Consider the following 13612-nt stretch of genomic DNA (forward strand, 5'->3'; position numbering starts at 1 on the left):
TACAGGTGCCATTTAGGGAACACTTTGCATTAAAACATTATCTGTTTGGAAATGGTGGGACAGTGATATAAATAGGGTTGCACCAATACCAGTATTGGTATCAATGCCAATACTAGGCATTTACACAAGTATCGGTACTCGTGAAAATGCACTGATACCTAAAACCGATACCTTCTGGATTCTCCCGCTGACAATTGAAATGTACAAAAAAGAATGCAGCAATTACCGGTTGTTAAGGAGCGGGGCCGCCGCATCCTTAACAACTAATGAATCATTCATCTGTCAGCAGGGTTCCTGCTAACAGATGAATTTAAACACAACCAGGGGCAGCTGGCCCTGGCTATCAGTGTCTGTGGAGGAGCCGAACCTGTGGAGTCTGCCATGCAGAGAGGGAGGAACAGCCTGGATGTACTACCACAGGGGAGTGTGGGTATGCAGGAATGTTTCCTTCCCAAACCCCCGTACACACGTACCGATTGTCGGCCGTAAATGTTCGGCCAACGTCCGATCGGACGATTGACGGCTTGTTAGTATGATGCTTCCGACAACCGACTGCGACTTTTAGGCCGAACAAAATCTGGTGTGCATGCTATAAAATTTTTGTTGGTCATCACCAGAACGGCCGATTGTTCGTCAGTCAGTACAGATTTCAGCCGACAAAAGCCAGATGAGCAAGACTGGGCATGCTCAGAGAAGAAAAAACACACGGAAAGTGTTGTTGGCCGACAAAATTCGTGTGCAGTCTTGAGCACTTTTCCACCAACACGACAGCACTGGACAAAAGACGGCCGATTGTTCGGCCGTCAATCGGTACGTGTGTACGAGGCTTTAGCCTTTCCACTGCTCAGCCCTCCAAGTGAAGATTTGATTGGGACCTGGGAAGTAGGTGTGCGGCTGGCCATGCCTTTTTTCTCGGCATTAGAGCTCTCATCCCCCCTCAATCATCTCTGCTGTGTGCAGACCAGGTAAACATTTTTTAGCTAGAGCCTGGAGTCTGTACACAGGAGTCGTCATTGCTGCCTGCCGGGAGAGAAGCCCGCTGCTGACTGGGTAATGAAAAACTCAGGGTTTAACCCTGTGCTGCCCTGAGAGCTGGCTGAGGTAAAACCTATCTTCCCAGTGTTAAGCCTGTGCTGTAAGTACTTGTGTAGAGTTAACTTTTTTAAAACTATCTCTAGCTCGATTTTTTTGTGGTGTCTACATCTCCACTGGAGTGATCCTAGGGGGTTTATTTACTAAGGCCCCTTTCACACGGACGGTGCGCCTGTCGGACTCAGTTTTGCTGAGCAGGCGGATGACAGCTCCGTGTCCACTAACTTTGCAGAGACGGAGCTGTCAGAGCCCCGCTCTCCTCTATGGAAGATCAGATGAAAATGGACCGTCTGTCTATTTTCATCCGATCCGATTCTCCAGATGGATGGAAAATAGGGTTTCCATTCATCTGGATTTCACAGACAGGATCGGATCGGTTAGCAGCGGGTGTCAGCGGAGATGTCACCAATGAGATCTGCCGCTCCATTGGGGTTGCATGGAGCATCCGATCAGGTCCACCTGAAAAACTGACAGGCGGACCTGATCGGAAAGCCCAAGTGAAAGGGGCCTAAAGCTGGAAAGGACAAAATTTATCACAATTCTGCAGAGAAACGAATTAGCTTCCAGGTTTTATTACTAAAGCTTAATAAACACGCTGAAGTTAGAAGCTGATTGGTTTCTATGCAGATTTGTGACTAATTTTGCTCTCTCTAGCCTTAGTAAAAAAAAATCTAATTGTCTTGATGGTGGCCTTTATTACTAGAACAGAAAGCCATAGGAAGCAATAGGATGGTTTTTATTCAAGACATGACATGAGGGGAAGTCCTTCATTCGGGGATACATTGTCTGAAAAAAAAGTCTTAGAAGAAATTCACTACAAAGTCCCGTACACATAAGAAAACCGGAAGTAAAATGTTGTGCGACTAACGATCTGCTGATTATCAGATCATTAGTATAGGGCTTTCGACAGCCAAATTTTTGGATGTCAAAAAGTGGATGTGCAGGCTATAAAATGTTTATCGTACGTGAACACAATGTCCGATTTTCATTTAATTAGTACAGTTTTCGTCCAAAAAAAATCGTAAGAGCAAGACTACGCATGCCCGGAAACGAAAGAGTACATACAAAACAATTCAACACATGACATCACTTCTGGAGTTTAATTCTGTCGTACGAGAATTTTCCTATAAAAGTAATTCACTTTCGATATGAGACTAGCATGCAACAAATAACGGACGAAAGATAATCTGATCGTATGTACAAGGCTTTAGTCTGGAGAGATTTCCACCACCTTCCTGTTGTGATTATTTGACCAAAAGTGAAGGTAAATCTCTCTAATGAGAAAAGGAAAGCAAAAAATAAATAAATAAAATAAAATAAAATATGACAGGGGTTTTACCATTTCTGCTCTAGCTAAAATTTTTAATTTTAGCTAGAATTACATTCTATGTTAAAGCTTAATCTGCTTACATTTTGGATTCCCTGGTTCCACCCTTTTTCTTTCATCAATATGCTACTGACATTTGTTTTTACATAAAACCTGTCAGTGTCAGTGAGAGGAATTGTGCCCCATCATTGGTGACATTTGGTGGGAAGGATCATACCCCATCATTGGTGTCACTGGGAGGAGCTGTGCTCCATGGTTGGTGTAATTGGGAGGAACTGTTCCCCATCATTGGGGTCATTGGGAGGAATTGTGCTCCTTTGTTGGTGTCAGTGGGAGAATGTATGCCCCAATGTTGGTGTCAGAGGATGAAATATTGCCCCAAGGGCCGGATAAAACAAAAAAGCAAAGGGCCATATTTAGAAGATCACTAAACTCTGGTCGTATCACCTCGGTTTATTTCTAATTCACCCCACTGGTTTCTAAAATCTCTTTCCTCGAGGGTGAAAACTGGAAATGCCCCACCAATAGAACTGTGAAAATGACACTGACCTCATCATGGTTCTTCTTCAGGTAGGCCAGTTCCTCTTGCAAAGTCTCGATCTGCAGCTCAAGCTCGGCTCGAGTCAGGCTGAGGTCATCAATCACTTTCCGAAGACCGGCAATGTCTTTTTCTACTCCAAATCTCATAGCCTGCTCAGTTTCAAACCTATAACACATAAGTTGACAGAAGTCAGAACTTTACAAAAAAAAAATAAAAATCTAAAATCTATTTATTTATTTTTTTTAAGTTTGAATAAAATGGCAGGCATTTTACACCCTTCACCATCAGGTTTTTAATACTGCCTTTGTTCCTGTTAGGGAGATTCACTTTGTCGGTTTGTCCTGGTGACCATAAAAAAGAAAGAGAAAATCCCAAATTTTGGGTTGTCATCAAAACAGAACTAAAGGGGAAATCATTCAAGGTGGTACACATGTTCCGCTGATAAACTTGGCCATACAAGATAAGAAATTTGTTGGAACGTTCATATAAAAAAAAGTTGTTCAGAACATTTTTTTTTATAACATTATTGAGTCAACTCTTTTCTTTTTAAAGCCTTTCACCTAGACCTTTTTAAATGGAATTCCACACACAATTTCCTATTTATTCCAGCCATGTCTATAAATGGACTCTGATGCCCAAGGCTGGTAAGAGGGGCTCCCGATTTTTCTGCACAGACTTCACAGTGCTTGCATCATTGGGAGCCAATCCTACCAGCTCCCGATGCGACCATGAGCTGTTGGTGACATCTCGGTCACAATTCTGAGGATGCTGATGGAGTACGCCCCAGAACTGCACAGAGATGCCCTCCCACTGAAAATATGCATATAGAGGTCCTAGACAGATTAAACATGTTTCATTACATTAAAGTTAGACATTTGTTAGTTTCAGAAAAACTTTCCATTCTACTCCTGTATATAATATTGTTACTACAGTCAAAACAAACAATTTGACCCCATTAACCATTATAAAATTGAGCGAATGTTCCAAAAATGAATTTTGTTTTTACCAAAATTCTACTGGTGTATGGCCAGCTTAACCACTTAAGCCCCGGAAGATTTTACCCCCTTCCTGACCAGGGTTTTTTTTGCGATTTTTTACTGCGTGACTTTAACAGACAATTGCACCGTTGTACGACGCTGTACCTAAACAAATTTGACGTCCTTTTTTCCCACAAACAGAGCTTTCTTTTGGTGGTATTTGATCACCTGTGCGATTTTTTGATCATGCGCTATAAACAAAAAAAGAGCGTCAATTTTGCAAAAATAACAATGTTTTTCACATTTGTTTATATGAAATTCCCCCAAAAAAATGTAAAAATCTAAATTTTTTAACATTTTCGGCCAATTTGTTTTATGCTACATATGTTTGGTAAAAAAAATCGCAAAAAGCGTATTTTGATTGGTTTACGCAAAAGTTATCGCGTTTACTAACAAAGGGAAAGATTTTTGTCATTTTTGGTGTTTTTTTTTTAACGAGTAATGGCGGCGGACTGCGATTTTTTTTGCGGGACTGCGACATTGCGGCGGACAGATCGGACCCTTGACTGACATTTTTGACACTTTTGGGGTTACCAGTGACATTACTGCAGTATTCAGTGCTATACATATGCACTGTTACTGTAAAAATTACACTGGCAGGGAAGGGGTTAACTGTATTGGAGAGGGAGGGGTTAAGTGTGTCCCTAGGGGCTTGTTTCTAACTGTGATGGGACATGGCTACTAGTGTAAAAACAGAGATCAACGGTCCTACATAGTAGAACCGTCTGATCTCCATTTTTACACAGGGGAGAATGACAGGCGGCTTGTTTACATTAGCTGCCTGCCTTTCTCCCTTCCCGGCGAACGATCGCGAGTGACCAGCGGACATCGGGTCCGCCGGTCACACGCACTGACTTGTTAGGGAACGAGCCGCGGTGGGCGCGTGCCTCAGCGGGCGCGCGCTCGCCCGCTATTGGCTCACAAGCCAGTGACAGGCTAGTGACGTACCGGTACGTCACTTTGCCTGGCCGGGCTGACCGCTGCAGTATATGTACTTGCGGCGGTCGGCAAGTGGTTAAGTGTCTAAGAAAGAAGGGAAGAAAAATACCCAATAATTCTAAGCATGGGAGGCATAGGACTCACCATCTCTGTCACGAGGGAGGATAGGTTTGAGTGAAGATTGACTGCTCAGGGAAAATCTGGTAGAGGTATGAGCTCTCAACCCTATAGCAAGCTCCAACTTGGATCAACTAAGATTAATTAGTAGCTAATACAGAGCTTCTACTCCTCCACCTGGTGATAAATGAAGTGATGAGGGAACTATTGGAAGACCAGTTTTAAAGTAAACCTAATAACGTATAACAAACTATAAAACAGTAATTCAACACAACATCTATTCTTCATCACAACAATAGAACGACTAGAATATTACTGGTTCCCAATTAATGTAGAGAGGTCTTTTTGGTAACTACATCAATTGCAGCGTAATTAACCCGAAAGTGGTTTATGCCTGGTTTACCCAATTAGTTAATCATTACAGATAAATCCATGAAACATCTCAAATGTATCCACTAGTATGTTGCTATTGCTACCAGCCCTTGCCCCATGATCTAGAGTCATTTTACGTTCACCCAAAATTGTGCTGCATCTTGAATATGAAATCGTAGTTATCCAAGCGCATGGCTACAGCCATAGCAGATCTGGCTGCCATGGGGCCCAAAGGCTGGAAGAGGGCCTATTTATGTCTGAAAAAGAACTTCCATTGAAAGAGCAGCCTACGTAACACCCAACCCCAGAAAAACGAAATACTGAAAAGTATTCAGAAGCCTAAGTGGAATTCGAATATGGAAACATTTCTCTTTAGCAGTTCAAAGGTGCATTCTAACCAAAAACATTTCTATTGTTGGGAAAGACTAGATCTCTAAATATAATGAACTACACTCACTGGCCACTTTATTAGGTACACTTTTTCAATTGCTTGGTAGTGCAAATTGCTAATAAGCCAATCACATGGCAGCAACTCAATGATTTTAGGCATCTAGATGTGGTGAAGGCAACTTGCTGAAGTTGAAACTGAGCATCAGAATGGCGAAGAAAGGAGACTTAAGTGACTTTGAACGTGGCATGGTTGGTGTGGTGCGTGGCATGCTGGTCTAGGTATTTCAAAAACTGCTGATCTACTGGGATTTTCACACACAACCATCTGTAGGGTTTACAGAGAATGGTCCAAAAAAGAGAAAATATCCAGTGAGCGGCAGTTGTGTGGATGTGGGAGGTCAGAGGAGAATGGGCAGACTGGTTTGAGGTAACGGAAAAGGCAACAGTAACTCAAATAACCACTCGTTACAACCAAGGTATGCAGAATACCATCTCTGAACACACAACACATTAAACCTTGAAGTAGATGGGCTACAGCAACAGAAGATTACACCGGGTGCCACTCCTGTCAACTAAGAACAGAAAGCTGAGGCTACAATTCGCACAGGCTCACCAAAATTGGACATTCAAAGATTGTAAAAATGTCTCGATTTCAGCTGCGACATTCAGATGGTAGGGTCAGAATTTGGCATAAACAACATGAAAGCATGGCTCCATCCTGCCTTGTACCAACGGTTCAGGCTGTTGGGGTAATGGTGGAGTGTAATGGGGGATATATTCTTGGCACACTTTGGGCCCCTTAGTAACAACTGAGCATCATTTAAATGCCACAGCCTACCAGAGTATTGTTGCTGACCATGTCCATCCCTTTATGACTACAGTGTACCCATCTTCTGATGGCTCCTTCCAGCAGGATAATGCACCATGTCACAAAGCTCAAATCATCTCACCACTGGTTTCTTCAACATGACAATGAGTTCGCTGTACTCCAATGGCCTCCACACTCACTAGATCTCAATCCAATAGAGCACCTTTGTGGTGAAACAAGGGAAATTTGCATCATGGATGTGCAGCCGACATATCTGCAGCAACTGCGTGATGCTATCATGTCTATATGGACCAAAATCTCTGTGAAATGTTTCCAACACCTTGTTGAATCTATGCCATGGATAATTAAGGCAGTTTTGAAGGCAAAAGTGGGTCCAAACTGGCACTAGCATGGTGTATCCAATAAAGTGGCCAGTAAGTGTACATTTGTGACAGCCCTGCCTAGTGATTTTTGGGAAACAGAAGAAAGATGAAATGTGCTGGATCTCCTAAAGCCGTAGGTGATTTCTGTTTTCTTCTATGTTTTCTTAAGTAGTGTAGAGGGAATTCTTTATTCTTAGGCAGATCTTCCAGTAGTGGTGGCTGAAGGTTGGCTCTTTGCCGGAGTAGGGATTAGGTGAACAGGGAAGACTAGATGAAGCATAAAAGAAAAGCGCAAAAGCAAAACACATTAAGTCAAGATCTCATTTTATTTGAACTCTTGTATCATGACAAAACAACCCGTTTCCAGGGTTAAAAGGGTCCACTTTCACCAAGGATGATTGCTTCATGTGCTGGTTAAGCGGTATGTGGAGTATTCATCCCTGAATAACGGAAACCTTTCAAAGCTACCTTTCAAAGGTTTTATATGATGCAAGAGTCTAAATAAAATTAAATCTTAACTTTTTTATGTTCTACTTTTGGAGTTTTTCTTTTTGCACACCCAGTTCCTAATGGTCATTGGGAGCCAGTGGAGTCTGTTATATACGTATATGCCTGCTCCTCAAATGCGTTGCTGAGACACAAAGCACAGTCATTATTTTTCTACTGGATTAAAAATATTAAGTGTTTTTTGTTCCCTTTGTTAAGAGGTGCTAAGGAGGTGATATAATTACACACATTTTTTGTTTTTGCACACTGCGGCTCATCTAACACTTGGCAGAGTGATGTCTTCATTGGTGTACTGTCCATTCTTCATTGTCTAATCACAGTCTATGCTTTGCAACTTCAGTTTTATCTACAGAGTGGTCTGCAGGGAGGTCTAGGACCTGGCTGAGCTGTCTGCAGGGGTGCCTGAATCACAACGTAATCAAGAATGGCTGCACAGATTTACCAATCCTAAGTTTCCATGCAGTAATTCAGCTTTGCATTTAGCTGTTTGCTTGGAGTTTAGCAACTGTCTGGATAAACTGGCGTTCGTCTTTAAAAGACGTTACAACATTTGTACAGTCAGTAGCTAGCTCTATGGGAGGTGACCAATACCTTTGTTGTCCCTTATAGGGCTCCAGGCAAACAAGCCACACCATCACCTGAATGTTTTGAGTACTTTGCAGGTGTTTTATTTTATGTGTGAAGATTAGACTGTATGCTTCTTAGGGCAGGGTCCAGATGGACTTTTACTTGTGACAAGTTCTGAATTGCAAGCGACAAATAACTCAGATTTAATTTAAAAAAAAAATGAAATTCAATTCAAGTATGCATTCTTAACTTAAAAAGTCCCATCTACTGTTCTCAGCCTCCTCCATATCTCCAAATTCACCTTTTTGCTGCGGTGACCAACTAACTTTTAAGAGGTAGCTATGTTCATTCTCCATGGCCCCACTGTTTGTTAGAACATAACGACCCTCTCTTACTAGTAACCGAGATGGATTATGGAGTATGGTTTGGATTTGTATTGGGTTTAGAACAAGGCACACTACAAATTCCATAGTCAATGGCCCTAGTCCATCTCAGGAGCAAGAGATGGTGGCTTTGTTCCTACATACAGTGGGACCATAAAGAACATAGCCACCCGCTAAGGTGCACTACTTGTTGCAAACAAAAGGAATTGGGAGTAAAAAGGAGATATCATAGAGGATGCTACAAGAAAGCATAAAACCAGTAAGAAATTATTTAATGAAAAATAAATTAGAGAGTCATTAAATCGTAATTGTGTATGGGATATTTTTGGAGACTAAAGCCTCGTACACACACAACTAATTTCCGCCAACCGGTCGTCCGTCTTTTGTCCAGAGTGGTGTCTGTTGGTTGGAATGTGCTCTAGACTGCACACAAATTTTCCCGCACGACAGAATTCTACTTCAGAAGTGATGTCATGTGTTGAATTGCTTTCTATGTGTTCTTTCATCTCTGAGCATGCCTAGTCTTGCTCATAAGATTTTTCCCCATCGAAATCTGTACTAATGAGATGAAAATCGGACGTGTTTTGACAGTCGACAAAAATTATATAGCCTGCACACCAGGATTTTTTTGGCCGAAATGTCGCAGCTGGTTGTCGGAAGCACCATACTAACAAGCCAAAAATCGGCAGATCGGTCGTCGGACCAAATTTCCCGGCCGAATTTCTACTCGTGTGTACGGGACTTTAGGATAATGTTTAGCACCACTCTAATGTGCCAGCTGTGGGTAATGATAAGCACTTAATAAAGGAAAGTAATATAACAAGTTTCATATAACTCAATTACAAATGTTGTCACATAAATGATTGACCACTTCCAGGTGGTTACCATCAGACATATTATAAACGTAACACTTGTTTTTGCCTCCATTTTTCATGAGCTGAACTCAAAGAGCTAGGAAAACCGGGATTCATCCGTGAAGAGAACACCTCTCCAAAGTGCCAGATACCATTTATTGTGAGCATTGGCCCACTAAAGTTGGTTACGATGACGAACTGCAGTCAGGTCGAGACCCCGATGAGGACGACGAGCATGCAGATGAGCTTCCCTGAGACGGTTTCTGACAGTTTGTGTAGAAATTCTTTGGTTATGCAAACCGATTATTGCAGCAGCTGTCCGGGTGGCTGGTCTCAGATGATCTTTGAGCTGAAGATGCTGGATGTGGAGGTCCTGGGCTGGTGTGGTTACACGTGATCTGCGGTTGTGAGGCCGGTTGGATGTACTGACAAATTCTCTGAAACGCCTTTGGAGACGGCTTATGGTAGAGAAATGAACATTCAATTCATGGGCAACAGCTCTGGTGGCATTCCTGCAGTCAGCATGCCAATTGCACGCTCGTTCAAAACTTGCGACATCTGTGGCATTGTGCTGTGCGATAAAACTGCACATCTTAGAGTGGCCTTTATTGTGGCCAGCCTAAGGCACACCTGTGCAATAATCATGCTGTCTAATCAGCATCTTGATATGCCACACCTGTGAGGTGGATGGATTATCTCGGCAAAGGAGAAGTGCTCACTAACACAGATTTACACATATTTGTGAATAATATTTGAGAGAAATAGGCCTTTTGTGTACATAGAAAAAGTCTTAGATCTTTGAGTTCAGCTCATGAAAAATGGGGGCAACCTCAAGGTGTGGGATCCCTGGATTTCATGTGTTACCCCATCCAGGTTCCACGTTGCACTCCTCTCCATTTCATTGCTTCCGCCCCACAGGACCTACTCCTTCTTTTTTCTCCCTTCTGCTCTTTTTTTTCCTCCTTCCTTTTCTCTCTCTTTTTCTTTCTTTTCCCACTCCTTCTTTATCTCTCTCCTCTGTGTCTTGCCTGTCCTGTCACGTTTCTGTGTTTTATGTTCCATGAGCATGTCTACCCATAGCCAATGGAAACCTTTTTGTTGTTCTTTTTTATTCCCTTCGGTATGTTTCTCATGCTCTCCTCATTCGCTTGAAGGGAAAGAGGAAAAAAAGAGTGTTTGTTGCCTGCTGGTGGGGGACTATTTGCCCCCACTCATTTGTTCTCAATTGTATGTCTACATATGCCTATGACATCTTTGGTGTGGTTATGCTTTACATTTGTTTCTCATGCGGTTTTCTATTTTTGTTTATGTGTTCCATTTTCTATTGTGTCAATTTGCATGGACCTGTTGTATGCCTATGCTTGCCATTCAATAAAAATCTTTGTAAAAGGAAAATGGGGGCAAAAACAAAAGTTTTGTTCAGTGTATAATTAAATGTACCACAACCTTTTCAGTAAAAGGGTAAGTTTTACCATTTATGTCTTTTATACTGGAGTGGCCAGAAAGCCAACCCTGACACGTGAAGTACCATAGTCCACAATTATGCACCTGATCTTGACCCTCTACACAGCTAAACCACCCACGGACCGTCCATTGTACATTTACTGCGGCATGGCGGCCACTCTGTGCCACTCTGACACCCCTGGGTTGGGGTGCACACGTGCGCCACCAGCTACCCACTATCGCTGTGATTATACACAGTGGGATCCCAACGGCGGGTACAACGGACTTGATGTCCGCCGGTGCCCGCCGATTACATAGTACAGAGGCAGAACACCGATCTACCTATGTAAACAAGGCAGATCGCCATTCTGTCAGTAGGTAAGACATTGATCCTGTGTTCCTTCTAAGCAGGAACACGGATCTATGTCTTCACTTGGTAGAATCACCTCCCACACAATAAGTACGATTTTGGAGTGTATGCAAGGGATCAGAAATGGCAGGTAAAACAGCAAGCATTTGCATTTCAACTGTGCATTTAGCTATTTGCTCAGAGTTCTTCTTTAATATTTAAGAAACAATGTTCAGGGTAATGTTCTATGGTATCATATATTGTCATCATGGTTGGATTTAGGAACAGGCACTCTAGGAAAAAAGGTAACTTCTCTTTAACCACTTGCCGACCAGCCCCAGCTGTTATACGACGGCAGGTTCCCGCAAATCACCGTACCTAGCTGTACCACTGTCCATGGGAGCGACCCTGAGTGCGCGCCAGCGGGAAAGCCAATCCACGGGGCCGGTGGCCGCGATTGCCACCGAGCACCCGCAATCGCTCCCCATGAAGCGAGAACGGCGGTCTGCTGTTGTAAACACAGCAGACTGTTGTTCTCACAGGAATCAATACAGAGTTCCTGTGTTCCTCCTATTTAGGAACACAGGTCTCTGTATTGATTTCACAAGCCCACCCCCTCACAGTTAGAAAACACCACCTAGGCCGCAATGTCGCAGTCCCGCTAAAAATCGCAGATCGCCACCATTACTAGTACAAAAAATAAATAAATAAAAATGACATAAATCTTTCCCCTAGCTTGTAGACGCGATAACTTTTGCGCAAACCAATCAAAACAGCTCATTGGGATTGTTTTTTTACCAAAAATATATAGCAGAATACAAATTGGCCTAAAATGATGAAAAAATTTGATTTTACTTTTTTTTTTTTTTTTTTTGGGAGATGTTATATAGCAAAAAGTGAAAAAAATATATATATATATATATTTTTTTTTTCAGAATTGTTGCTTTTGTTTTGTTTATAGCGCAAAACATAAAAACCACACAGTTGATCGAATACCACCAAAAGACAGCTCTATTTAAAGGGGAAAAAAGAACATAAATTTTACTTGGGTACAGCGTCGCACGATCGCACAATTATCTGTTAACCACTACAGCTCCGGAGGGTTTTACCCCCTTAATGACCAGGCCATTTGCGATTCGGCACTGAGTTACATTAACAAAAAAACTGCGTGGTCGTGCGACACTGTACCCAAATACAATTGATGTCCCTTTTTTCCCCACAAATAGAGCTTTCTTTTGGTGGTATTTGATCACCTCTTCGTTTTTTAGATATTGCGCTATCAACAAAAAAAGAGCGAACATTTTGAAAAAAACGCCATATTTTTTACTTTCTGCTATAAACATTCCCAATAAAAAAAATTTTAAAAATCAAATTTTTTTATAAGTTTAGGCCAATTTGTATTCTGCTACATATTTTTGGTAAAAAAAATCCCAAAAGGCGTATTTTTGCACAAAAGTTATAGCGTTTACAAACTACGGAATAGATTTTTGGACTTTTTAGTTATTTATTTATTTATTTTTATTAGTAATGGCGGTGATCTGGGATATTTTAGCGGGACTGTGACATTGTGGCAGACAAAATCGGGCCCCTAACTGACATTTTTGACACTTTTTGGGGACCAGTGACATTAATACAGTAATCAGTGCTAAATAATGTGCTCTTTTACTGTATAAATGACACTGGCAGGGAAGGGGTTAATACTGGGGGTGATCAAAAGGGTTAATATATGGCTAATAATGCTTACTCACTGTGTGTGTGTGTGGGGGGGGGGTTCTGTGACAGGCACAGAGAGATCGGGGTTTAGCTTAACTGAAACTTCTGATCTCTCTCTGCCTGTGTGACAGAAGACTTGCCTGCTTTGTTTACATAAGCAGGCGGGTCTTCTGTCAGTTTCTCTGATGATCGCGGGAGGCCGGCGGCAATCAGCGCCGCTCCTCCCACTGCCTGACTCCTGCTGTGTCTAATCACAGCAGGAGCGTGGTCTCGGCGACGGGTGTGCGCCGGCGAGTCTGCGTGCACATGATCACTACGTGATTATGTGCAGCCGAGCCGCCCTAAGCAGTAAATCTGCATGGGGCAGTTGGCAAGTGGTTAAAGTAGCGCAGTGCCAAATCGCAAAAAAGGGCCTAGTCATTAAGGGGGAAAATCTTCCGGTCCAGAACTGGTTAAGGGGTTTAAACCCCCCCCATCCCCCTTTTTTTTTAAATGAAAAGAAACAGTTCCCTTGTATAAGATTATTTATACATTGTAACAATATTCTAAGCCAGGTAAAAACCAATAAAAAATATGTTCTTTGCAAAAACATAATCATAGCAGAGGGACATTTTTAGAGATCTAAAGTTTGCATGCCTATAATGGAAGTCCAGCCTGGTTCTCAGACCTAATAATATGTATATGGGTTTACTTACTTGAGTCTGAAGTCATCTGCAGCTAATTTAGCATTATCAATCTGCAGCAGGATTTTGGCATTGTCTAATGTGGCATTGAGAATCTGCAAAAAAAA

The 13612-nt window shown here is 42.2% G+C and overlaps 1 protein-coding gene across 1 annotated transcript in view; it reads right to left on the bottom strand.

The window, feature by feature from the left end:
* Positions 1-13612, bottom strand: part of LOC309567464 (keratin, type I cytoskeletal 42-like) — a gene marked incomplete at its 3' end in the record, with an annotated part of 40203 nt that overhangs the window by 11925 nt on the left and 14666 nt on the right. Inside the window, exons 2-3 of the mRNA XM_082272853.1 lie at positions 13518-13600; positions 2969-3125 (exon numbers count right to left, since the gene is read on the bottom strand). Coding sequence (XP_082128979.1) covers positions 2969-3125; positions 13518-13600 — 240 coding nt within the window. The remainder of the gene's footprint in view (positions 1-2968; positions 3126-13517; positions 13601-13612) is intronic.

Source organism: Pelophylax lessonae, assembly GCF_965119305.1.
Source record: "Pelophylax lessonae genome assembly, chromosome: 11".
Lineage (NCBI taxonomy): Eukaryota > Metazoa > Chordata > Amphibia > Anura > Ranidae > Pelophylax > Pelophylax lessonae.